The sequence below is a fragment of the Dryobates pubescens genome, chromosome 21 (assembly GCF_014839835.1).
Source record: "Dryobates pubescens isolate bDryPub1 chromosome 21, bDryPub1.pri, whole genome shotgun sequence".
Classification (NCBI taxonomy): domain Eukaryota; kingdom Metazoa; phylum Chordata; class Aves; order Piciformes; family Picidae; genus Dryobates; species Dryobates pubescens.
In genome coordinates, this window is record NC_071632.1 from 12,809,162 (window position 1) to 12,835,885 (window position 26,724).

At 38.6% G+C, this 26,724-nt stretch overlaps 1 protein-coding gene across 1 annotated transcript in view; it reads left to right on the forward strand.

Moving 5' to 3' along the window:
* PTPRN2 (protein tyrosine phosphatase receptor type N2) overlaps positions 1-26,724 on the forward strand; it is a 596,056-nt gene that overhangs the window by 513,666 nt on the left and 55,666 nt on the right. The window contains exons 14-15 of the mRNA XM_054171491.1: positions 2,729-2,923; positions 23,487-23,634. Of these exons, the coding sequence (XP_054027466.1) occupies positions 2,729-2,923; positions 23,487-23,634 (343 nt within the window). The remainder of the gene's footprint in view (positions 1-2,728; positions 2,924-23,486; positions 23,635-26,724) is intronic.

Sequence of the window (26,724 nt, forward strand, 5' to 3'; positions counted from 1 at the left end):
CTTATTTTTTATTTTTCTCCTGTGTTTCTGAACTTTGCCTGCTCTCATGAGGACCGTGACCGTGTTAAACTTCATTCTGAAACAACATTTCATAGTAACATACTACATTTTAGATGGAGGTTGATCTGCTCTAGAACCAATTGGCTATAATATTACTTCTTCTGCCATTATCATTTGCATAAAAAACGTATACTAATTTCTTGGAGTTCACTTGATGCCAATTCTTTTTATGTTAGCAGAAGTCTATAATCCTTTCCAAGGCAACCACTTGTAAAAACAGAGAATTTTGACTTGAAGCAGGATATGAGCAGCAGGAACAGATCAACTTAAAAACAAGGATCCTGTTTGAGTACAAATGCTATTGTTAGCACAGGGCTGGGGTGAGTCAAGTGGCAGGATGTCTATTAGAATATGATAAATTCATATCTATTCCACATGGCATGCAAGCCAGAAGATACATCCCTTTATCAGTTACGTGGTAGACTACATCTTTTTCTACCTTTACTTATTAGGCTTTTGCCTGATGTAATGAACCAGTCCCTCGGAGAATGGCTCATATCCAAATATTTGAACATTTTGATTTTCTGTGGGTTTATTTTTCTGCCTAAAAAGTTTCCATGCTGATATACTTTTCCTAAAATCTGCTAAAAGTAGGGATTTGAAATTGCACTTACTGGAAGGTCATTCTGAGGTTAGTAATAGCCATTATGGTCTCTTGCTGTCTTTTTCTATGGCATGTGTGATCCTTCAGAGAAAAAGAGAAAGGATTTTTTTTTTTTCTTTGTCCTTACAGTTAAAAACAAACAAACCAACCATTTTTTCCTATATTAAAAAGTCTTTGTTTTAATACTGCTAGTTTAACTGACCTATCTAACACTAATATATGTAACTCCATTTCAAAGTATTTTTGAAGGCTGGTTGGTTTATTTGTTTTTCCCCCTAATATTTTTCCTATTAAGGTCAATAGGAGCAAAGGTACCAAGTGACAGAAAATACTGTAGCCAAATGTGGAAACTCCCCTACTTTGAATAAAAGTTGGAGAAATTCTTACAAGGCATAGATGAAATTAATGAATATACAAATTGCAGCGATGGAGTTTGATAGCAGTTTCCCTTGGGACAGTCTGAACTGTTACTACAAGCACTGACACCACATGCAAGGAGTAATCTGTGCTTCCCAAAGTTCTGTTGACTGTGTTTGACTGGAGAACAAAATATTGCCTGTTTATATAAGATAATAGATTTGCTCTCACTGTATCTTAATTTGTACACCATAAAGTAGTAAAATTCCACAAATGCATCTCTGATGGCAAGTCAAACAGAAGCTTTGGCAGAAGAAAACGTTTGGAGGGGTCTTTAATCCTTGATGTGTGGTGGCAAGATGAGACTCAATATGATGGTTTCAGTGGGCTTACTTAAATGCTGTCCTAAAGTTTACAAGGGTAAAGAAAAAAAAGAAGAAACAAACCCAACAGCATCATCTTAACAATATATTTCTAACCCTTGTCTGAAAAGAAGGTTTTATTGCATTTGATATATGGGGATTTTCAGATCATCCTACTGATGGCACTTGGGCTGCAACTATATTATCAATGAATAAGAAAACAGAAGCCATGGCATTTCAACAGTGTGAATTCTTCAGACTGTATTATTTTGTTAGCCTGAGGCAGAAGACTGTGCTCTTAGTACTTGTCTGTGCAGAATGAGTAATCTGAGACAAATGTGTAACCACATCGCATGTGCAATATGGCCAGATACTGGGGACTAGCCGGTCTTGCTGTGCGCCACAGGCAGCCAAGTATCTCTCATGGACAATAGACATATGTTAAAAAATTATAATTTTATTATACTGTCTGGGATTTCACCACACATAACTGATTCTAAAAGCATTATAACAATGGCAGTGTGACTGTGGGTCTGTTTACCCCATTAGAGTCAGAATTTTATACTGTAAGGAGTCGGTTTTAACCAGCAGGATTTTCTGTTACCTAACCAGAGTTCTGTATTTTTGAGTGAATTCTGCACATGGGAGCAACTGTAAATGCATATTCCCAGTGTGATGTATTTTGGTGTTTTAACATGGCTTGCATTAGCATGTGTGATAGCTTGAATTTTCTTTCTTTGCCAAAGCTGCTTAAACAATACAGTGACAGATTTCTGCTTTGATTCTTCGTTAATGTCATTCTTCATCCTCTCTGCCCCACATCAGGGAGGAAGTGTTGTGAGTTTGCTATTTTAATGAAGAGAAATGAGGCATCTATCAACTAGGATTTATGCTGGAGAGCACATCAATTCCGTTGCCTTGAGCTTGCTGAGTTTGCATATCCAGGGCCAAGCAGCGCTCTCAATTACTCCTGTGCAACCCCATTAACTTCAGGAGGTTGCGCAGCTCAAAAGTGGTTTCACAGAGCACAGGGTGATATTAGGGAGAAAAAAGGCTATCTGTTAGAGAAGTCAAGCTCCAAAATAATATTTTTGGTTATCTAAAAGGAGATGTGTGTGCAGTCATAATTACACTTTTGAAAGGTTAGGGTAGTCATCGCATAGTAATTTCATTGACTGTTTCTTTGTGGATGTGCCTAACAGAACAGACAGCCTCCCAAAATCACTGCAGTGAGGGGGAAAGCACTTCCAGCCCTGGAAACATATTGTAAATCATATGTCTTTAGTAGACTGCATCCTGTAATTACTCTTAACTGTGGGTTGTTTCTTCCTTTTTCTCTCTCTAGGAGCTATGCCGTCAGCGCATGGCAGTGAAAACATCTGATCGCCCAGAGCCCCTGCCTGCTTCTCGAGTAAACAGCGTTTCTTCACAATTCAGTGATGGGCCCATCCCCAGCCCCTCGGCCAGGAGCAGCACATCATCCTGGTGTGAGGAGCCAGTTCAGTCCAACATGGACATCTCCACCGGTCACATGATCTTGGTAAGGTGTTTCTCTCTTTGTGGCAGAAGGAACTTTGTCAGAATTTAAGGTACCCGCTCAGGTTTTGGAAGGGAGAACTTTTAAAGAGCACAAAGCTGTCTTTCCGTGGGTGAAAAAATAATCCTGAGCTTTGTTGGTAATCTTTGCTTTGTATTATTAAAACTAAAGGGATTTTTATTTCCATTTCTTTGTATCTTTTGTTTCTTCTCTGGGGAATGTTGTTTGGTCTTGGACATACAAGTTGTTAGTGCACTTGCTGTAGAAAAGATAAGCCCTCTGTTGTCCTTTTGTCCTCTTAATTTATGTTTACCTCATCTTGGACAACTAAATTTCTGATCACTTTGCCGATTTTTCTCACATATCATGTGTGGAAGTATCTGTGCTGAGAAGACCTCAGAATATTAGTGATATGGAGGAATTTGTTTTCCATTACTCTTGGAAAAGAAAACAGATCTGAATGTTGAGCCTTGCCTTATTTTTGTTGTCCTTGGCTGAATTTATTCCACACTGGGTTTCTTCTGTGTTTGAAATTATCCTCTGTTGATGGAATCTGCATTGGAAAGCTTAGGTTACTTCCAAACACAACTTGTGACCAGTGTCAGTGCAGAAGATGGACAAGTGAAAGTCTGTGTGTATGTTAGAGTCAGATTCTGATGGTTGGAACAGGCTGCAGCTTTTCTTGGTTTCTTACTGTTAGTGTCCTGATGGGAGAGCTGTAATCTCCCAATTTTTGTGCCTTATTTTCCTCCTTCTTAAAACTGTCTTTGTAGAGTGCACTGAAATTACCAGAGTAGAAGTTAGATGATGGTAAAGATGAGGAGTCAGGTGCTATTTTGCATTCTATGTTTGATTTCTGCTATTTATTAGTGAGATTGAGCTAAAGTAAGCACCCTTTCCAGGTGGCAGTGTTACCATGCTTTTGGAAACTGCCCTGTTGGTTTATTTATGCACTGCTGACAAGACTCACCAGTGGGGTGTCTCAGAAAACTCTCTTGGATAATAATTTTCTAACTTCTTTCTCTCTTCTTTGGAATTTTATTAGCAAGTACTATCATCTTAGATACTTTTCAAGTTCTTATAAGCCACCTCACATAATGGAGAAAGGAATGAAGGCAGCCAACCCCAAAGAGCTAATTTGACCTCGGCCACGATACTGACCTTCAGCCTGGATCAGGGCAGCTGTAAAATTGAGCAAAAGCAGGGCAGGATTGTAAAGTAGATGCTTCCTCAAAGTATGTCACCCTGAGTAAATTTTTCTTCTTCTGTCCCTGTCTCTTGCTCCTCTTTTAGGGCATTAAGTATTACATTGAAATCTGGTATACAAGTGCAATTTGGAAGGATTGTGCCCCTGAGAGAAGATAATTTGTTACCTTTTTTATTATCTTGCTTTTGCCTCACTAAAATTAAAATTCACTAGATTTCCTTTCTCAGTTAACTAAAATGATTGAGCCAAAAATTAACATCCCCCATTGCCCAACCTCTAAGTCCAAATTGCTGTTATAAGGTTCTAAGGCAATACATTTATATGGGAACAAGAGAAACAAATTCCTGTGCAGACAGAAATACACATTTAATATTTGCAGTTTCACCTACTTTAAATTGAGCAAAATTGTTCTCAGTTATATTATTGAGGGGGAAAAACATCACAGGATGAAGCTTACAGAGGAGAAAGTTGCATATGGGAACCACTTATTCTAGCCCTGGGAATTTCTGTAAAATTGCAGGAAATAATTGTCTTTGTGTGGCAATAAATAAATCTATAAAATAGTCAAATTGGTCAAGATCACTTTTATGGTGTTCAATGTCCATAATTCAGTCAATCCTCTTTAACCCTGGATGAACTCATACATATGTTAGTTATCTAGCTGCATATGTTATACCTTAGATGGTGAGACTTCAAAGAAGGGTAAAAGAAATGCTATAGTGTCTTGAGAGTACAAACCACACAGAGAGAGTAAAAATAGTTAATTTGTTTAGTCTAAACTGAACAAACAAAAATCAGTGATTCAGGGGAGTCTGCCTGTGTGCTTTGAAATACAGGATGGGGAAAATCATTCCTAATGGACGCCAGTGATACAATTAGGAAGAAAATATGGGTTAGAATCAAAAGGATGTGTTTAGCCTGGATATCAGGTCAGGCAGACAGTGGGATGTTTACTTAAGGGAAGTAGTTAAACCATAAATTCAAGATATGTTCGAGGTGAAGCTAGGTTGGGTTTACATGGAAAGATCAGTATCACTTAGCTGCAGCACTGAAGCAGATGATAGGACTTGATCAGAAATGTTCATGTTTTGTGTCATCGTGGGTCACACTGAAACCAGAGAGCTGCCCCAATTTATGTTTGCTCAAAATTAAATGCAGGTATCTGTAATACCTTCTTTGCCTTAACTTCCCTGTCTCTGGAGATGCAGTGGCTTGTTGGACTTCAGCAATAGAAAAGGCTCACCAGACATGAGCTTTTCCTCCCCTTGCCCTTGCAGCTACAAGTGGAGGAGAGCAAGGGGCCACTTTGCAACTTTTACAGCATTCAATACAACGAGTTTTCCAATTCCTCTTATTTCCTGCTGCCACAATCTTATCTTTTTAATTTTGTTGATATTTTTCACAAAAAAAAAAGCTTTCAGTGCCTAAAAAGTGAGTAAGAAATATTAGCAAGGGGCCAAATAAAAATGGGAAATGCCATATGCTTTTCAGGGTGAATGTACTTGCAGCTCTGTAGATGTATTTTTAAGCTCTACTCCGTGTAGCAAACTATAAATTATCTGAATTAGAGTTCTTCAGTCAGGTGCCAGGACCTCCCCCCCAAGAAAATAAAACAATGGGTTGCTATATGAAGTGGCAGCAGGAAATATTTTATTTGGATTTATAAAGAGAATACATCTTTAATGAAAGCAGCTTAGATGAAATGGGTCTGCAACTTCTGAAGGGCTCCATATAGTCTTGCTCAGAGGTAGTGTTGGTCAGAAACATTTCTGGTTAAAGCTGCTTAATTTGCTGGAAAATGCCAGCAGGTCATACCTGAAGCGATGTCCAAGCTACCTCAGCTTTGGGTTTATTGGACCCTGTGGTTGGCCACAGGTACTGTTTTGCTAGAGGAGTTGCTACATGGGATTAGCCCATCATTTATAGGACTCAAGGTCTGGAGAAACCCATGTGGCTGTAGGGCAGTTTCCTCACTTAGTCTGAAACCAGTCTTTCAAAGAGAAAAATCTGACGTTTCTGCCACTTTCCTATGCAGCAAAAGCTATGTCTTTGCACTGCTGACAGGAGCATGAGGTAGTTTGTGCTGTTGGCAGGAGGAAGCAGGGAGGACTCAGGAGGCCCAGAAGGACAGCAATAACAACATTCAGAGCTTTTTTTTTTTCCCTTTTCACGTTCTCTTTCCTCACATTTATAGCAGGAGGATGGCCCATATGGCACTTTTTGATTCTGTCTTTCTGAAAGATTCAAGCACTTTGGAAAGTGTAATTAGAAGAGCATGTTTTATGCAGTCATGTTTGTGGAGCTGACTGGCTGGTTTCAGCAAGAACAACAACAAAGTGCCCTCATTTCAGTCACTGTTGGTTTTACAAGAGGAAAAAAAAAAGTTGTTTTTCAGAAGGTCATAGCCAGGGAAAGAGCAAGAACTTGGAACTACATTTTCATCCACTTCACTCACATGTGTACATGGACATTTCAAGTGCCAAGAGAAGTCCTAATAAATTGCAACTTTTCCTCTTGAAGTCCAACAAGAAAACCAAGAGGGATTTGAAGGTGTCTAGGAGTGATTTAATCTCCCTAACTTGGGCTTCTAACGTAGACCTACATTTCTGGCACTTAATGAAGTAATTTTGACTCGAATCTATAAATTCCCTTTCTAGTTGGCGAAGTGAGTGGGTGGCTCTGAAGGTCTCCAGATAATTCAGCAGAGAGTGGATTTCTCTTGGGAGGCTTCCTGTTGTGCCTGCGCCATCCCATTGACATCTGCAGCTCAGATGAAGGCTTCTCTTTTGTTAGTGCTGAAGGGACAAGTTCAGCACATGAGTTAGGTAGATTGGATTCCACATCTGCTTTGTATATTGCCACGCTTGTTTGGTTAAAATAATTATAATCTTTTATGCATTTTTAAATGGATAGCAGTACTGCAGGAAGGGAGTGTGTGCTTTTGATGGATTTTGGGGTTGTTACCTGAGTACCGTAGAGAGGGAATTTGTAGAAGGAGAAATTATTTTCTGTGTTTGGGGTTTTTGTGTGTGTGGTGGTTGTTGTTGTTGTTTTGTTTTTTACCTTATAAAGACAGATGTATAAAATTTGGAACATTATATAAAAATCAGAATATTGGAAACTGTGAATTTACAAAAGGTCCTCTTCAGTACTATTTCATTTTATGCTGGAAGTCTGAGAAGTCTTCTCCCTGAGGGTATGAAACTGCTATATGCATTGGAAATAATAATAGCCTGTGATAATTTGCAAGTACTGTACTTTTCAGGAGGAGAAGAAAGGTTTATATCTGGGCCGAGCAAGACTTAGGAAACAAATGAACTGGAGACTGAAATTTAAGGCAGTGCATCTGGGACGTGTAAGTCCACTTGATCCCTTTGTATTTGGCAATATGCCTCCAAAACCAAAAGGACTTTCCACTTAAAGAAGGGGAGGATGGCATCATAGGATAATTTTGTGTCAAAAGAAAGTTTTGGGGCACAACCTGAACACAGGTGGTGCAACTTAAACTGGGAGACAAGGGACAGAGACCTGCTGCTGGGAAATCAGTTAAATCCAAGATGCTGACTTTTGCATTGAATGACTTTTTAATGTTGGCATGATTGCTGTGGGATAGCGAAGGGTAATATGCAGGGAATAGTTTGCAATATTGAACCTGGTGGTTGACCTGGTGTCCTGTATCCTTTGCATAATATTTTTGTGGTTTCTAAGCAATTTTGCCTTGCTCCTAATTTTTTTAAATAAACTATGTTTGAAATTGACTCTAAGGGGTAGCTTCTATAGATTTGTCTTTAATGTGGAAGAGTGAGGAATTGTGTGACAGAGGACATATTCCAACAAGAAAAATTATTTGTTAAATCCTAAGCCATGTTTTACAGAAAGCTCTTGGTTTTAGTCTCAAAGCAAATAAATAAATAGAGAAACTCCAGCATGTGAGGACCAATAGCACTGTGCTAGCTGGAGGTGTACTTTCCACCTTGAGCTAATCTATATACACAGAAAACATTTCCTGAGCAAAGGAGCGTGGTGCAGGGTATGTGAGTGCAGTGCACTGCCTGGGGACACATGCTGCAGAAGTGATTAATGCTATCAGGGACAAAGGTGAGGACTGCAGGTACCAAAAACAAGGCCTTTGTCACAATTATAGGCTGTTTGATTCTTTAGTTGGTTTGAAAATATTGTTCTTTGTTCACCATTTCCTTCTACCACCAGTAGTTTCTCTTTAGATCTTTATGAATTTCAGGAATAGAAATGCTCTGTTTAAAAACAAGCTTACAACTGAGAAAACTAATTAAAAATTTCTCCCTCACATGGAAAGGGAAGGAAGTCAGTGGCAGAGTTTAGCTAAATGAACAAACTCCTTACACATGCTTGCTAAGTGGATGTAAATCCCAACTTATCTTTCAACATCTCATGAAATGCAAGTCCTGGGAAGGCTTTGGCCCTAAAGGCCATTTCATCATAAACAGTCAGGCGAGAGGACTCACAAGGGAAAAGGCTGTTGTGTATTGCATTACTCAATGACAAAATAGCCAATATTCATAAAAGACATAAATACTGAGGATGGGAAAAATTTTAGCCTTCCCTCCCTGAGTTGTGTGTTTAGGGACAAGTAGAGATGATTTTCTCCTGAAAGATATCTGCTGATGAAATGGCACTTAACCTCTTCCTTTTATTTTTTGGTTTTCCACCCTAAATGTTCAAGTTACTTTGAAACACTTCTTCCTCTTTGTTTAAAGCCAGGGCTTGAGATACAGGAACAAAGGAAAACTGTGTGGGAAAAAAAATGCAAAAAGTCTCATTGCATCACAGAATCACAAAGTGGTGGGGGTTGAATGGGACTTCTGGGGATCACCTAGTCCAACCCTCCTGCTAAAGAAGGTTCATCTAGAGCAGGTTGCACAGGAACATGTCCAAGTGGGTTTTGAATATCTCTAGAGGAGGAGACTACAACCTCACCAGTACTCTGGCACCCTCAAAATAAGGATTATTTTTTTTTCTCCCCCTTATGTTCAGCTGTAACTTGCTGTGTTCCAGTTTGTGTTGGTTGTCCCTTGTCTTTTTGCTGGGCATCACTGAAAAGAGACTGGCTCTGTCCTCTTGACACTCACCCTCTAGATACTGTTAAGCATTGATAAGATCCCTTCTCAGTCTTCTCTTCCCCAAGCTAAACAGTCCAAGTCTTTCATCTTTTCCTCATAAGATGCTGAAAATAAATCTACTAATAGAGCCATAAATCAAACAAATGGACATATGTACTACATAGATTTCATCAATAAAACTCAGCAAAAATATTCATGAACAGGTTACTCTTTGATTCTTCCATTTTGATTTGTTTCATGTCCAGGTGCTTCCCTTTTTCTGTATTAATCTTGTTGAATGGTCCTTAGGAAATAGTGACAATTACCAAGACAGTATTATATCAAGGAAAACATTCCTCTTGAACATGCTATGCAATTAATTTCTAACCCCCCTTCCCCCCCCCCCCCCCCAAAGTCTTCCCTCTCAGTTGTTTTCCTTAAGTATATTCATAACTAGAAATAACTCCCCAAATTTCTGTGACTACATCTCAGTCTGTTGTTTGGCTGTGAGGTATTTATTCCAGCTTTGTTTAAGCTGCTTTGGCTGAACACTTTTAACCACCTTATATCATTCCCTAAGGCTTTTAGTCGCAAGATGAAGAAAATATTTCTATTAATATTCTAGAGTACTAATTATAAGAGCATTACATTGGGAGAAATATATGACCCAAAACTAGCTTATGTAACTATTTGCACAAAGTGATAAGAAAGGGTCATTGCCATGGATGAAACAAAACTTAGTGTTTATCTGAACGTTTTTTCTGCTTCTCCCAGATTTTTAGTTTCTAGAGAGCATCTGGGTAATGTCAAGGCACAGAAAATACCAGTTGTAGCAAGTAGGAAGAGATGCTATGAGGTCATTTAATGAAAAAAGTCTGTTTTGATACTTCTAATTGAAGATAAGGGTTGTTAGCAAGTCCTCAGCTGCTTCTGAGACTCTGGTTAGTGGCAGAGAGAAGAACCCTTGTCCAGGAAGCAACTGGCCTTATCTTTTGGCTCCAAACACATGTTCAGCACATGAAGCACTCTGCTCTATTTGTCCTATTGTGCATGATCACATCATCCACTAAGTCATTGATAACCTGTTGTAGAAAACCATATTTTCAATCTAACAGGTGGAAATTCCTATTTAGAAGGAGAACAACTCTAGAAAGAGGGTGGTTCAGGAACACTTCTTAGGCAGAAGGCCCAATATGATAATACACATTATAGAGTATTTGGTAATGCATGTTATAGAGTATTTCCAAGCTGGTGGCAGATGTGAGAAGATGGGTTTTGGCTCACTGAAGTGTAATGAAGTGTCTCACAGGTTGTGAGACATGATGCACCACTAAGATCAAATGACGTGGCAAGTGGGACTACAACTTCAGAGCTTCTAAGAACATGTATCACTTCAGGATGAAACTAGAACTTACTCATGTTACTTACAAAGAGACGTTATGCTGGGGTTGTGTTTGTGCATGGTTATACTAGTCGCAGCTTAAGATACCCAGTGGTATTTTTGAGAGCTGCTTCTCTTCATGTGAGCTACACCAGAAGATAGTATTGGAAATGGTCTGGTTAAGATGCTCTGGGTAATGAAGGCAGTTTAATCCTTTCATTGATTCAACAAAGTCTGTTTATGTTCATCCTCAGAGTAAGATACAAAAAAAAAGTACACTTTTTCTTTCTGCAACTCTTTCTGGGTTTAGGCCTTAACTTGGCAGTGTTTTGTGAATAAAGTACCAGAATTTGGGTGGTATGTGGAAAATTTATGTGTAGGATACAGACAGAATGCTCCTGTGATGATCAAATTTTGCATATGCACCCACGAGGCAGCTGTGGAAACATTTTAAAATAAGGACACAAATATTAAAATAACCTGTGGAGTTCACTTATGGATGACATAGTGCTTTGCTGCTTCATGAAGGAAGACTATGATAATTTCTAGTCAAAACCAGATAAGGTTGAAGTCTACCACCCTCAAATATTACATCTCTCCTCCACTCTGTCTATATGATATATGTATTTCTCCTATAAATTTATCTCCTTCATATAACTCTTCATTTGTTTCAGACTTCAGTAATATCTTTTAATTTTTTTCCTAATTAGTAGCTCTCCCTCAATACTGTCATGTTGTGTGCTGATACTGCTACAGGTTGCCCAGCTGGCCAAGAAAACCTTACTCATTGCAAGGGACATTTACAAGTTACCTCTTGTTTCTGGCTGCTTGCTGCGCGTAGCACATAAGACCCTTAATGGGAAGCTTGTGAGTTCAAGCCTGCAGTGGGCACTATTGTCCTCCCTACTCTAGTCATGGGGTCTGTGGTGGCAGGTTGGACTCGATGATCTTTGAGGTCTCTTCCAACCTTGGTGATACTGAATACTGAAAATAGAAGGAAGGGGTGGCAAACTGTTCACAGGCACCACTGATTCTATTCTATGTACACCTCCTCCAAGCATGCTGTGGGAATTATTCTCTGCCCTTTTCTATTTGGAATGGCTATGAGGGCTGGTGTCCAGGTCCTGAAACATTTCTGTCCTCAGTATGCTTAGTAGTAAATTCATTTGTGCCTGTTGAAGATGGTTGGTTTCTGGATTTGACATGTCTTTAAAAAACTGCTTCTCTGACCATGAATCACCACTGCATTGTTTTCAAGCTTGCTTCCTTCTGGCCAGGCTGTTTGAACTATCTCAAACATTCCTACAAACATCTAACAACCTTACTGGACATAGCAACTATGCTCTAGTAGCGGTCAGAGTGTAGTGAATCAAAGGATGTTTCTATACTTCTTTTATTAAATATGTGCACAGGCAGCACATTTCTAAAAAGAAAATAAATAAAGAATGCCAATGTCTCCTTGTCAGATACATTATGTTCATACTCTGAGCATTGAAAAGTCTTGTTAATTATGAAGCTGTTCATGCATTTGTATTTTAACATTAAAAAGGAGCTTGAGAAAACAAATGCAGTCAGTTACTTAGTTCTTCAATTTTTTTTTCCCCCCATACTTTAAGTGAACTTTAGCTGGTTACAAATAAAAACACTGAAGGACTAGCAATGCACACCGTGGTTTGCGTTCTTGCTGTCATCCAAATTCACAGAAAGAAGGAAACGTATTAAAGAAATTTGATAAGACCAGGTGGTCTGAGTGAATAATTTCCCTTTCATTAACATATTCCCCTTATTAACTCTGTAATTAATTGTACATAGCTAAGGAAAGCTATGGAAATTGCATTTTGAGATGTATCAAAGCTGACTTTATGCTTCAGACTTCCATGCAATTTACTATTAATGAAGCAAGAGATGGAGGCCCCAAATCTATAATTATTACTTACTATTTGAATGACAAGCAAAGAATTTTATCAGCACAGTTTCAAATGAAAGGGGATTAGCAGCTAATGTTGAAATTGTTAATCTTTCTTATTAAAATAATTTTGACGAGAGTGTTTAGCCTGAAAGAGGTTTCTGGAACATCATTTACTATTAAAATAGCTATTTTCTGAAGCTCCCTATGAATTTGTCTAAGTTTGGCAGCAGGGTGCAAATATTTTTTAACTGAATGAATATTTTATGGGCGCTAAGGCTGTTCATGTGTGAGCTGATGCTGAGCTGCTTCTGTTCACATATTCCTGGAACGTGTGGCCAGGATTGTAGCTCACTATCCATCTTACCAAAGTGAAGATGTCTACTGAGAGCACAGCAGAAAAACCTGAGCACTGAAAGGCTGTTCCTGCACACAGCTCAGCCTGGTCAGAGTCAGGCCCTAGACTTTGGTGATGTTTTTATCACACAGAAAAAAATCTATAATTATGTTTAGCAACAATGTTACTTCATGTTTAGCTAGGCCTTTTCATTTCTGTAAATAATGGTTTCTTTTCTCTTTTCATATACTTCTATCAGTGTCATGTGCCGAGATGAGTATTTGGTGGTGGGCGTTTTATACCCACACGTATACTGGTATACAAATATCATGCACAGCAACAGTATCCTCATATAAGTATAGATAAATATTTGTGAGCAGTGGTATAATCTAGACATCTTTGAAGTGTTAATGAAAAACTCCTTTGCATTTCAAATTTTAAAACTTCTCCTTGCAATATTTGCAATTTTCGTCTCGTACATGAATGTACAAATGAAGCCGACAAGGCTGGCTGTGCTCCTCAGGAAGAGGAAATTACAATTATACAGTGACATAAATGGTGAAAAGCAAAGCAGTGCTAATTTACAAAATTTAATTTGCAGTGGTCTCAGTCCCATGAGTACTAGAGGAGAGATGTATGTAAGGAACACTATTATTTGCCTGTGTCTGTCTCATTACAGTGAAAAAAAACCCCAAAGCTACTGTAAGAGACGTCACACGTCTTTGCCACTGACAAATCTTACCAGCAGAACAGATAAGAGATCATTTCAGTGATTTGATTAATACATTATTTGTGTGGGTAGATGAATTTTGTATAAAGATACGATTCACACAGTAAATCCTCACGTACCTGCTCTACTATGAGATTACTCCAAGCTTTGTGTGAACCATATTGGAACTTCATTGGGTTCACTCAGAATATTACAGGTTTCAGAATTAACCTTGTATCTGCAATCCTGCGCATGCTTCTCTGCAACAATCTTGCAGACAAAGTAGTACTGTAGCAAAAATTGCCACAGAGTGTATGTTCACTTATCAGACAGAATCAAAAGAGTTTTAGCTTAAACATAGTAGTTGTTAAATAGTGTACAGTAGCACTACCTGAAGAAGCACTTTCATTACAAAATCACCTTTTCTATGTGTATATGTATAAAAATAAATTCATTACCATTAACATAGTGAATATACTAATGGTGTCTAATACATTATTTCTTCTGGGAGTCCAGAAATTACATGTTTCCCTTCCTCCCTTCCTCCTCCCCCCCCCTTTAAAGTACTGCTGGATTCAAGAAAACTGCAGTATGTGAGGATATGTGGATATGTGTGAGGCTTGGACTTACCATATGTGTGTTCTTGCAGCTGAATGTTAAGAAACTTTGCCTTTCAGGTAGGATTCTGGAGCCTAATAGAAGAAATTTTGATTAAAGTTGTCGGGGGCCTTTCAACTCACTTCAGTAACCAAAATAATAATAATCCAGCTCTTACACAGCACTTTTGATCAGTAGGTTCAAAGCTCTTTTTAAAGGTCAATATCATTATCTTGTCTTTTTAGTCTAGGAAGCTCAGGCACAGACAAGGAACTGTCTTGACCAAGACTAACCTTAAGGTCAGAAGTGGAGTCAAGAGTAGACCTCCATTCTCTGGCATCCCAGTGCTCTGCTCTCTCACAACTAATCATATTTGCTTTAAAAGAAAAAGGGATCCTATCAAAGGGTAATATTTTTGCCACCCCCCCCCCCCCCCCCCCTTTTTTTTTTTTTGGTCTCTCATTAGTCTTTTTTAAGACACGAAAGTCTGACATGAAAGTATAAAGGAGTTCTGTACCTGAGTTTGTCAGATTTGATTCCGCGAGTTTAGTTTTGGCCTCATTATCGAAGAGCAAACACTTCTATATTTGGAGATCTGTCTGGAGGGTATTAAATACACATTGGAAAAGCTTGTGAAAACCAAACAGGATGTGCAGACTATAGTTAGTTAGCCCTATGATGGAAAAGGATGCCATCTACTAATTTTCTGAGTCTCTTCTGAATTGATATCAGTTTTCTTTAAGAATTTATTCCCCAACCACTACATCCTTAGCCATCGCACACACATGCGCACACACACATGCACTGACTTTCAGGCTCTTTGATTTCCTTTTTCCTTCTGTTTAGCAGGAAGCTGTACATGCATTGTCTACTCAAAAGTACTGCTACCACTCTCAGTATTTTTTCTTTGCTTCAGCATATGAAGTGTTCCAAGGAAGAGAAAACAGTGCAAGAGAAAATGTTGGCAAATAGTGATTATGATCAAAATTCACTTCTTCCCATAGCATTTTCTTCTTTTGCTGTGTTCTGGGTGGTTGGTTGGTTGGTGTTTGTTTGTTTTTCTGATTTTCTTTCTTTGCACTAAAGTATCATCTTGCATCATTTCACTTCTTTGTTGACCTCTATTTTTTCTTGGTTTCTTTTTCTCTGACCTCTTTCACATTGTCTTTCTCTTGATCTTATTTTGCCCTTTGTCAGTGTTATCCTTTATTGGCTTCCATGGAAACCCAAGAGTCCCAGGAGTAGGTAGGATGTCTTCAGCTTACACACTTCTAAAGCTTTTCTACCATCACTTCACAATCCCTTTTGACTGCTTTCATGAGAAAAATATTTGAGAGCTTGAGAATCACTGAGCTAGGCCACCTTCAGCTGAAAAACCCATGGAGCATAGATAAAAGGATACCTAAAAAATGGGACACTTCCTCTGGATCTGGAAACTGGGTAGATGTCAGCTGCATGTTTCTCATGGCCAGTGCTGCTGTCTCCTGCTGTTGGTTCAACATTACCCTGAGTGTGACATGGAAGGATTAGGGCAGAAATCAGGCATGTCTTCTCCAACAGTCATCTCTATTAATTCCTGAAAGTACTTTTGTGGAAAAAGTTTCTTCACTGTTTATTGTCTTCACTGTCATTTAGTCTAATTGGATTTTGTTTCTGCTGTGCAAACATGGAACTTCCTAGGCTGGAGATGTGGTTCCCAGATGATCTTGAGTCCAAGGATTTGACCATTGAGGATGATTGGGGAGTTTGACATTTCCTGTCCCTGACTGTTACATGAGTTTTCTAAGGAAAAGGCTGGTTATTCGGTCTTCTGTTTCCATGCTTTTTCTCACAGGTGGCCATAAGTTCACTTGTCCTTGTGCATATTCTGCTGCTAGGCTGTGGGTAGAGAGTGGACTGAAAGACCTCTTGGATTTCATATTGCATGTTCTCAATTTTCACACCAACCTTAGTGTGTGTTCATGTGCAAGCAAACAGCAAACCACTGAAGAGCAGAGGGGTTTGCATTGTGTGTCAGTTTACTGTTGGCGAAGCGCCTTTTCACTTTTATTCACATATTTAAGAGTATTACTGCTTATCCCTTTGCTCTATCAGCGATGTTATGTCTGTAGAAATAATATTTTCTTTTCCACCCTCAAGATGGCCACTGTCTAGCAGAGGTACAATTTGCCAGACTATCTATAAAACATATCTTGTGCTGTATCACTTTGATGTACTTGGTCACGGTTGCCTGGGTTTTCCTAGTCTCATTATCTCTGAAGAACTTGACCGCGCTTGAAGAGGAGATTATTTTTAAACATGACGTTTTCAGAATCCTATATTTATCTCTTGGTAATTTTTATATATAGTAAATGAAGATGACTGTACGAGGGCTCTGAAAAGAAACACAGACTTTAATTCACTAAAACCTAAATTTGCAAATACAGTGCCCAGCCAGGAACCCAAATTTAGATGCTTAATTGAGTTAGCGGGGTTTGGAAGGGAAGAATGCAGCGAGTTCAGGTTTGTGTTTTCATCTAGGTAATTAGTGAGTAGGAATATATTTTTGAAGTTTTCATTTCAGATATACAGCATCATTAGCAGGCATATAAATGAAGCATAAATATGTCTTCGATTCTGGTATGGTGTTCAAACCAATAGTTAAAAAAAACCCATGAAGTGAGAAGAAGAGATCGTCTGAAAAACAGGCTTAATGTCTAAGAAGAAAATAGCAATTTCCTGTGAGGATGGAATTGGGTGCCAATGTTTATCACAGTGTTAAAGGACTTGATCTGCATATATCTTTCCAAGTTTTCTACTACTTTTTATTTTTTTTAAAATTTTTATTCAGCTCTGTAGCTTGCCCTTTTACTTTTTAACAAAACTACCAGAACTGCTTCCCAAAATGTCTCACTTGACGAATTCGGCTGCCATAATCCTTGGCGTCAGTTTCTATACTGCAGAGCTGTCTTTAATGGGGAGGTTTGGGGGTTGGTTTAGTTAGTTAGTTAGTTAGTTTTCGGTTTGAGAAATGCTACAACATAGCCCATGCTGTGAGGGGGAAAAAAAACAACAAAAAGGCAGTATTTGGCTAAGAGCTTTAGCCCTCTGTTTTTGGAAATAACATTCTTCCTTTCCTTACAGGCTATTTATTATTTAAGATATTTTTCTTTTATCATGAGATTTGTCATAAGAAGTACAGAAAGCCTGGAAACTGATTTTGGCTAATTGGTCATTTAAATCTTTTTATTATTTAGTTTGGCACCTCTTTGTATAAACAGAATCTCACATGTGTGTAAATTAAACTCCTCTACTCCTCAACTACCTAAACCCTGTATTTCTAAACTAAAACCTCAAACCCAAAGCTATTCTAATTCCTTTAAATGCAGAACATTTGGTATGCTCTAATTAGAAAAATGTTATCACGTGTGGATTCATAAAAGTTCCATGACCTTTAGTCCTGGCTATAAACATGGTCTTGGGAAAGGGAAGAAACAGTGATCAAGAAGACGTGAGTCCTGAATTTCCCTGCAAAAAAAGTGTCTTAGGAACATGTTCTGTGATCCTGGGAAATTCACTTCAGTGTTTCTGCCTTTTCATTTCCCATCTGTGCAGCAGCAATGGTACTTGCTCTCCTGCACAAGTAATGTGAGTACTTTCAGACAGTTGGACAGAAGGAGCTATAGAAATGCAGAGATTGTAAGGGAGCAAATTATATTCCTTTTACGGTAATCATCTTCTCCTTTTTGTTGAGGTTTATTTAAAGCAAAGTAATTGCAAGGGTGAAACTTCATAGACATAATTTAGATTTCAAGAAAGGGGGTAAGGAGGAGGGAATGGAGGTGGTTGTATTTTAAGACCTAGAAGACACCATTAAGTAGCTGATAATCCTTGCAAAGGGATTCTTTATAGGGTGAATTTCATTATCCTTTGCTATATTTAGAGGGACAGGTAGAGTAAATATTTCATAATAAGCATTCTAATTTTTTTAAATGTTTACTTTCTTAGCTACATTTCCTTTCAAAATCATACCTGCTTCCATCATTCCAATTCAAGCAATTTACCATCACGTGTGTTTTCCAAGATTTCTTCTAGTGCTAAAACCTGCAGCAGTCCACACCAGGTTGTATCCAGCCATTTCATTGGGATTTCATTGACTACCTTTGGCAGCTGGGGGCTGTAAGAAAAGGGATTAGTAAGTGTTTGCCTGACACACACTGATCCCAGCACCTGCTGATTGGATTGAAGTAATCCTTTTACAAGTTACAAAACTCTATTATCAAAGCATTAAGAAAGGAGGAGGCAGAGATATTCGCTACATCAAGGGTTTATTAATTTAGGTAAACAGCATACAGGTTGCCATTTAATGCAGTTGTGAATTACAGTCAATCTTGCAAAAGTTGTATGAGAGTTTAGTCTGGTAGATAATGCCATACATAGCTCATACAAAGATGATACTTCCCTAGAAACCCAAGGCAAATAATTTTAAATCATTTTTGATGGTATACTTAGAGCATGACTACTTGCTGTGTACATGCTTAGTTGTTTACAATAATCTGTATATCTGAAAATGTGAAACCAAAACTATGGAATGTCATTTTTTTATTGTTGGTTGGCATTACCATGGAAGTTAATTTATGTCTGAATAATACAACCTATTTGAAACAATCTAGGAATATTATTCTGCACCAGGCTGAGTAGTGGCTTTGTCAAAGAAGTGTCTCCCTTGGTTGTTTTTTTTCAGTCTTCCTTCATCACCTACTGTATTATGTATGATATTAGTAGTGTTTTATGCCAAATTGCTAGTAAAACTTCATAGTACTCAGTATTTAATTGAGGAGGCTTCAAAATTGCTCTTTTCACTGGTGTAATCAGGTACTGAGAAATACGGGAAAAATTAGATCAAAACACATCATGGTAGCAATATGGCTGCAAATATTGAACAGGAAAATAAATCCCTCAGTGCATTTTATAAAGACAAAGTATAAATTCTCATTTTTTCCAATTGTAGTTACCTTGGGCAGTTTTTGCTGATAAGATCAAGACAGCTGGGATGGCATAGGGCAGGTTAGAAAAGAGAAAGGAGCCTTCAGCCTCAAATGACTGTCTAATCAGATGACAAAATCCTGTCTCCAGTAAAGTCAAGAGTGTTGTCATTGACAGTAGTGGATGCAGAACTAAAGCAAGATGTAAATTTACTGAGATTTCTTCTACATGCATATTCTGTGAGATTCTGGCAATGAATTGCCACAACAGAATTTTTGTTTGTGTATGCAAACTCGATGTAACTAGACCAAGAAAGTCACATTTCCTTACAGTTTATGTTGAAAACTTGATTTGCCACATCAGGACTAAAGCTAAGTGCTTTTAACAACAGTTACAGAGTGGTGTTTCAGAGATGGAGCTGGTCTAGCTCTGCATTTTACCAGTTGGTTGGATCAGAGCATTGGAAATATCTGTGGTGCTTCAACAGAACTGTGTTGGACAAAACTGGTCTTCTTAACACACTAGTTGGTTGAAACACTTTAGTTGGTTGACACAGTGCATCATCTCTTTATTTAAAGTCTGCTGTCTAAGGAAGAAAGGTAGGAAAAATATGGGCACAGTTTGGCCCTGCTCCTGTGTTTTCTTGTACATGGAGCACCACTGAGAACATTCTTCATGGAAATATGTGATGAGTTCTCAGCCTTTGATCTCTACAATAATGCAACCACAACTCATAGAGTAAGATCAACTTTCTGTAAACATTAACGATCCCAAAGTAACTTCAGTGTTACTATGAGACAGCATTAGAAGGTGAGAGAAATGTGTAGATAATGTAAAGAAACATTTTGGTGCTCTGTGTGGTCTGAATATGGGGTTGGATTCTAATAGTGTCTCTGGGACAGTTCTTCAGTTTTGGCTCATGACTGAAATGTCTCACACAAGAATAATGGATTTTACAACACAGCTCACTTTTTCACATAACATCAACACATCCTCCTTATCCCCATAACATGTTTGGTAGCAAGATTATCTCATCTGCATATATACAAGAGAAAGTACAAACTGGGCTACAAGTTGTCTTTGCAGGTGAGGACCTGTGGAAGGAAACTCAGAACAATGACATTTAAGCTATATCAGGAGATCTGTCCAAGCAGACAGTATTTGCTTAAATAATAGCATAATCTTGGGATTACAGGATTTATCTTGATGTGGACTTACTGGTAAGACAAGACCTCTGTCTTTTTCAGCAGAGTTTCAGGAGCATTACAGTAACAGTGGTGACAACCTCTATTTATTTTACCTGCTGTGCTGGGACAAGGAAAATCATAACATGTTTGACATGCTTGTAATGAATTTCTTTTGTACCAGGGAAACACTGCAGAATGTCTCATGAAAAAATCCTAATTAAGGAGTGGATTTGAGTAGACATACAATCTCTGAAATATCAGAAGTTCCACTCAATTTAATGTACATCCAGCAGCTCCCAGGAGAGTGTTTCAAAATCACTAAGCTTCTGTTTAGCAAAGTGGGGATGAGTGTAGGGGCTCTGAAGGACTGTAAATGAAAGATTACTTAACTCTAAGGGAATTGTCTGACTCTTGAATGTTTTAAAACAAGCTTCTTGCTCAGTAGCTTGTAAAGCAGATGTTCATATTGTGCAGAGCCTTCCATGGGTCCATTCATACAGTCAAACACCTTTTCAAGATCTGTCAGGAAGTGCCCTGTGAGTCTGATCCATGTGATGCAGGTGTTGAACCTACATTAAAAGCGGTTTTCTAGTTAAAGTAAAGATCTCAGTGTGTTTTCATTGGAACATTCATTTCTCTTTCCACTCAGGATTCCCTGAAAGAGGAAGGTAAAAGCAAAAAGAATATTCATGTTTAAAAAGAGATTAGTTATTTAAAAATTCTTATGCACCAAAGCAATCAAATTACCTTAGCTGTGTTGTATTTGATGATTTCAAAAGAAAGTACTAAAACAAGTTTGAGCCAGTGGGAAGCTTCTAAGAATCAAATGTTCATGGCCCTTTTCCTACAGCTTCATCCATCTCACAATATGTTGCAGAGATTTAGTATTGGCAGGTCTGTACATCTGCATAAAACGTCCCTGATGTCTATGGGACATTGGTCATGGGCATGTCAAAATGAATCAGATTCTAAAACTGTGGTTTAAAATGGAAAGATTCTACAGGCTGGTCCTTGACTGCCTGATCTCTGCCTGCTGCATGCTAAACAGCTTCCCTGAAGCCAGGAGTCTTGGCTCAGTAGCATTGTTAAGATTTTACTGTTTTTTCCTTTTGCCTGATACAAAAATCTTATATACCAACTAGTCTGTGCTCAGGGGAGATAATATCTGGGGTTTTGTTGTTGTTGTTGTTGGGGTTTGTTTGTTTGTTTTTAATTATTATTATGTTCAGTATACATATCCACACACAAATTTACTAGGAGAAATGAAAAGGGGTCTTCAGCCTCGCTCCTTTCCACAGTACCAACAGCCTTTGGGCAAGGACAAGCAAATTATTAGAGGATGGTTTCCTCCCTTTAACTTGCAGGTTAAGGCTGGGAATTTGTTGGCTGACCTGCTCCCCTAACACATGATGTGGCTGTGCAACTCTCCCAGCTCCCCGTCTGTCAGGTCACAGCTCCGTTCACTGTGATGCTTTTGCCTTCAATATAGAAAAGAAGCAATCACACAGTAGGTGTTATTATCGTATCTAGGCCACCACTATTTTTCACCTCCTTTACAAACCTTTCCTTTAACACAGTGTATTTCTGCGCTTAAAGATGTCCTTTCTGGAAACATCACTTCTTGAATTGCATTTGGTAACAGGGTTTGATTTACAGATCTCGTTTAAAGACGCACACACCCAACAAACTCTGCACCAAACAATGCTGTGTGTGAGGGGCTCTTTTGTAACTGAAAAACCATTCAGGCTGCAGGAGAGAGCAGTATTCTGTGGCGACTGCTTTGCTGGTCGGGTGGGAGCGCGGTGGAGCGACAGCTTTAGCAGATCTCCCATTTGGCAGAAGACAAGCTGCAAGCTTTTTGCACCTTCTGTTAAACCTGCTGAGAGGGCATGAGTGCCTTTCTTCCTTAAATCATGTTTGGGAAGAACTATTTGACATTACAGAAGAGGTTTTCTAAACAATCGATCTACTTTTTAGACTTGGACTTTTCAGTGAACTTTTTCCAGGAGCCTTTTCTAGACAAGTGTTGCTACAGATTGGGCATTCCAGCAGGAGCCACTTTGACTAATGTTTGTGCCAGAGACACCCACTGCTCTGCGCCCAAACCCTGTCCAGACCCTGAGCCTGTCCTCAAACAGTCTATCCCATTTTTTTAATGCTAAAGAATGTTAACTTCAATCTACTTTGTAAAAGTAATGCAGAGTTTAACTTAAAAATATGAACTGGGTATGTGTGAGATTATTCTCTTGCTGGCTGAAGGAGATGACAACAGGCTCTGAAAATTAATTTGGTTGTAGAAATAGGCTTACACTACCAGGTGATAACTTTCTTAATTTTCTTGTTAAGGGGAGGGGAAGATTCCTTTCTTTTTCCACTTGTTCTCTTCTGGTCTCTTCCCCTCATCTGCTTGGATAATTTTCAGGTCCTTGGGATGAAGGAATAGGGGTTTAGTTAAATTCTGGCAAACCTTGGGAACTGCATTCCTGATCTATTGCTGTACTGAATGTCTAGCCTTGGGAAATACCCAGAAAGTCAAGACCTGCACCAATATACTCTGATGGAGCAGCATTCCTGCCACAGCCAGTTAATTTTTCTTTGGTGATGCTTCTCCTAACACTGTTAACTTTACTGAATGCCAGGTACAATCCTTCATAACATACATTAATATTAATTAACAGTGCCTTTTCTGTTCAAGGCTCTCTCTGTGCCATGTGCAGGATGGATTCCTAATGACCAGTATTTGAGCCATGACACTTCAGCCTGGCAATGTTTTTATTCTCTTCAACACTTGTATCATTGTCGTGACTTGCATGTGTGCTTGAACTTTTGTTTTAAAGGCCTTCAGTTTTACATGAGCTGCTGTAGTAACTAAAGGGCTTTTGCTTCTTTCTTGTTGCCTGATGAAAGAGACATTTGGACTTACATTTTCCAGGTACTGAAGAAGAAATAATTTTCTCTTGAACCTCAGTATCTGGGGGGTTCAAGCATTTATTCTCTGTCATGTGTTTGTGTTGTCATTTTGTGTAGCACAAATAAGCTTCAAGTTAACTTCAAAATGAATGTATTAGCCATAAGATTGAGTGTATTTTGTTCCCAGAGCTCCAGATTCCAATGCTTTCCATCTTAAGATACAGCCTTTTAGCTCAGCTTTCAGCATAGCTAAGTCAATGCTAATAATACATCATTCTTTTAATTCCAGTCCTACATGGAAGATCATCTGAAAAACAAGAATCGTCTGGAGAAAGAGTGGGAAGCTCTGTGTGCTTATCAGGCTGAACCCAATTCCACCACCATGGCACAGCAGGAGGAAAACATCCAGAAGAATCGCTCACAGGCTGTAGTACCATGTATGTACACATTAATTTGGATGATTGCATTTCAAGCTTTTGATACTTCTCTCATTCTCCATTGCACAGCGGTTTGAAAGCTACAGGCGACAGGCAAACAGAATATGGAGCAGCTTAGCTGTGTGCTTGAAAAAACTGTAGCTACAACTGTGGGCTGGGTGCATGTCCTGTTGTCATATCTGAGACTGTTTATCTCCTTATAAGTGCATATATGTTACCAAAATGTGCAAATATATCACATAGCCCTGCTGCAGCTGTGCTATCTCTTGAAATTCAATAGCCAGAGTGCTTTTCAATGCTGGAATATACTTTCTGTACAAGAGTGGCATCTGTAGCCATTCAACAGAAAGAAGTTTGGCTTGTGTTTAGACAAGTTGGTATCGTGTCCATCCAACAGTAATACCAGCAGTCTATAATCAGAGCTAGATGATCTGTTTATCAGATATTCAGCTGTGCTGAATGAGCCCTTTTAGGCTTCAGTGGATAAGCTTGAAAACTGGCTTGTCTTTCTGCTAGGCTTAGGATAAAAAGAGAACAAGGAGGGGAAAAAAAAGCTGCCAGTGTTTATATTCCTCAAATCTGCTCTTTCCTAAAGCAGCCACCTTTCTGAGCTTGAAATGAAAGCAGTGTGTTTTTCCTATGCAAATATATGTATCTCATAGATTACATTGGTAATCTATGTCCACACATTTTATTAAGCAACCAATGAAACAAAACTGGGACTGAAAATATATGCAGTCCACAGCAACAAAAATGTTCTCAGTCAGTGTGCCCACAATCCAGCTGGGAGCTTGGCAAACATGTATAACTATTTTAATTTTTAAAGTGCCCCAAAAACATTAATTTTCCCTATGAGAGCCTTGAGTAAGTACTATTCCTGCTTTAGAAATTGGGAAATGATAGGTAACACATTAAGTAAATGTCAGAGCCAGATTTAGAGTGAAGATTCTTTGGAAGTGCATGACAATTTAACTGAGCCATCAGTCCTTGTGTATTCGCTTCAGCAGGGTTTGGCTCTCCTGTTTGTGTAGTGGCTTTTTCTGCAGTACTTTGCTCCATAGGAGAGGAGTGGAGTAGTTTGGTGATATGAATTCCCCTGAGTAAATATGGTGCTGCTTGAAAGCCTTTTGGGGAAACAGCAACTAACAGAAACAGAAACTTACATGTGTTTTGGGATCAGGTCTGTTTAAAAGTTCTAAAGAAATGACCATAAAAGTTAGAGTGCAAGCCTTCTGTGCTCTTTCCCATGCTGAAGGAAATAACATTTAACCAACATGATAGGAAATGCTCCATGATAATGTACATTGATTCAAGTTAATCTTCCAGCTTAAAGTGTTCTTTTCAATGTATACTTACAGTCAGACCATCTTAAACTGTTCCAAGTCACTGCTCATAAATTAAGCCAGGTTGTTACTGGTTGTTTGCCTTAGAGACAGCATGGGAGCTACAGGTGTTGCCAGAAATGGATGCTGGTTACTCAGCCAATGTAGGAAATGTGTCTGCATGATACAATGAGCAATAAGATAAGGACCCTCAAGACTAGATCATTCTAGCTTTGAATTCAGAAGTAGCAGCTGCAACAGTGGTACAGAGTAGAGGTTTTTTAGCTTGAGTGTCACGCCACATGAGAGAGCTCAACTATTTTCAGAGATAATATAGTCTGTCTCTTTTCATCATATTGTACTATGTGAATGAATCAGTCTACTCTGATCAGCCTTCAGCTGACAGTCTCTGCCTTTGCCTGTTTCCATGGCAGATTGTTATGCCTGTTCTTCCCATCATTGAGTCTAGTAGACTGGATCAGTATGACCTGGGAAGGATGAGAACATGGGACATGGATAGGGTGGCTGAAATGTATTGAATTATTAATTAGAAGTATTTTAGCACATTTAAAATCACTTAGTCCGTTTGCGAGAGAGAAAGGCTATCTTTGGGCTTTGTTACAATGTGGAAAGTTCTATTGTATAGAGAGCACTGGGAACTTTCCTTTCTGACTGCACAAAATTATCTGGCCTCAATTTATGAAGTTGCTGTACACTGGTAAAAAGCTTGCAGGTTAAAACTACTTTGGAAAGTGCGGACTAGAATTTAGACAATATAAAATCTTGATAAGGTCATGGATATTGTGGACTCTAATATTAGACTGAAATGAGAAAGAGTCCAGTTTGTCCACTTTTTTTAAAATTTATTTTTGATTGCTTGACATTGAAATTACAGCAAACTCACAAATTTGCTTCATAATAAATGAAGAAGCAAGGCTGATATGCTTTTGATATGCTACAAAGTTGTTACGCTACATTGAGAGTATTCTAACAGAGTAATGCCTTGTTAGCATTTCCTTACTCCTTTCATATTTGTAATCACCTTGGCAAGGCAGAACAAGATTGATAATTCATGTAAAAGATTTCATCTTAGGAAGGCATCAAAGAAGCATTGATACTATGTTGTATTTACTTTGCATTTTCCTTTCCTAACCAGTCTTAAAACAATACCGTGTTATTTTTCACTGATTACAATGCTGATGTAATTTCTAGATTAACATTTTCTTCAATCACACGTTTTTAGCATAGCATACTCTTATACCAATCTTTTCTGTTTAGAAACAGCTTTTAAAATGCTTGGTAGCAGATTCTTCACAGTGTTCAGGCTGATCCATTTTTAACATTTATGTGTGGTATTTCAGGACTTGTCTTAGGGGGCATGGTGGTATTGAGTTGGTGGTTGGACTTGATGATCTTAGAGGTCATTTCCAACCTTAATGGTTCTATGATTTTGTGATTCACTTTCTCACTTCCTTGTTTCCAGCTTTTGTTTGTTGGTTCTGTTCCTTCAGAAGTGTCTGAGTAAAAGGAAACAAAAGACAGAGGGAGTTAAGCAAGAGGTGAATCTTATTTTTCCAAGCTTTCAATCCCCATCTGAAAAACAATGAAACTTATAGATCTTCATTAAGTTGCAGGGCCACTTGCATTGTGAGATGGCACACTACTGTGGTGTTGGTCACTGTTTAAATAATCCAGACGTTTTGCATTCAACTCATTCTCTTAAATGCAGGAATTCAGTGCTATTTGGGATTGGCTAAAGTATTCAAGG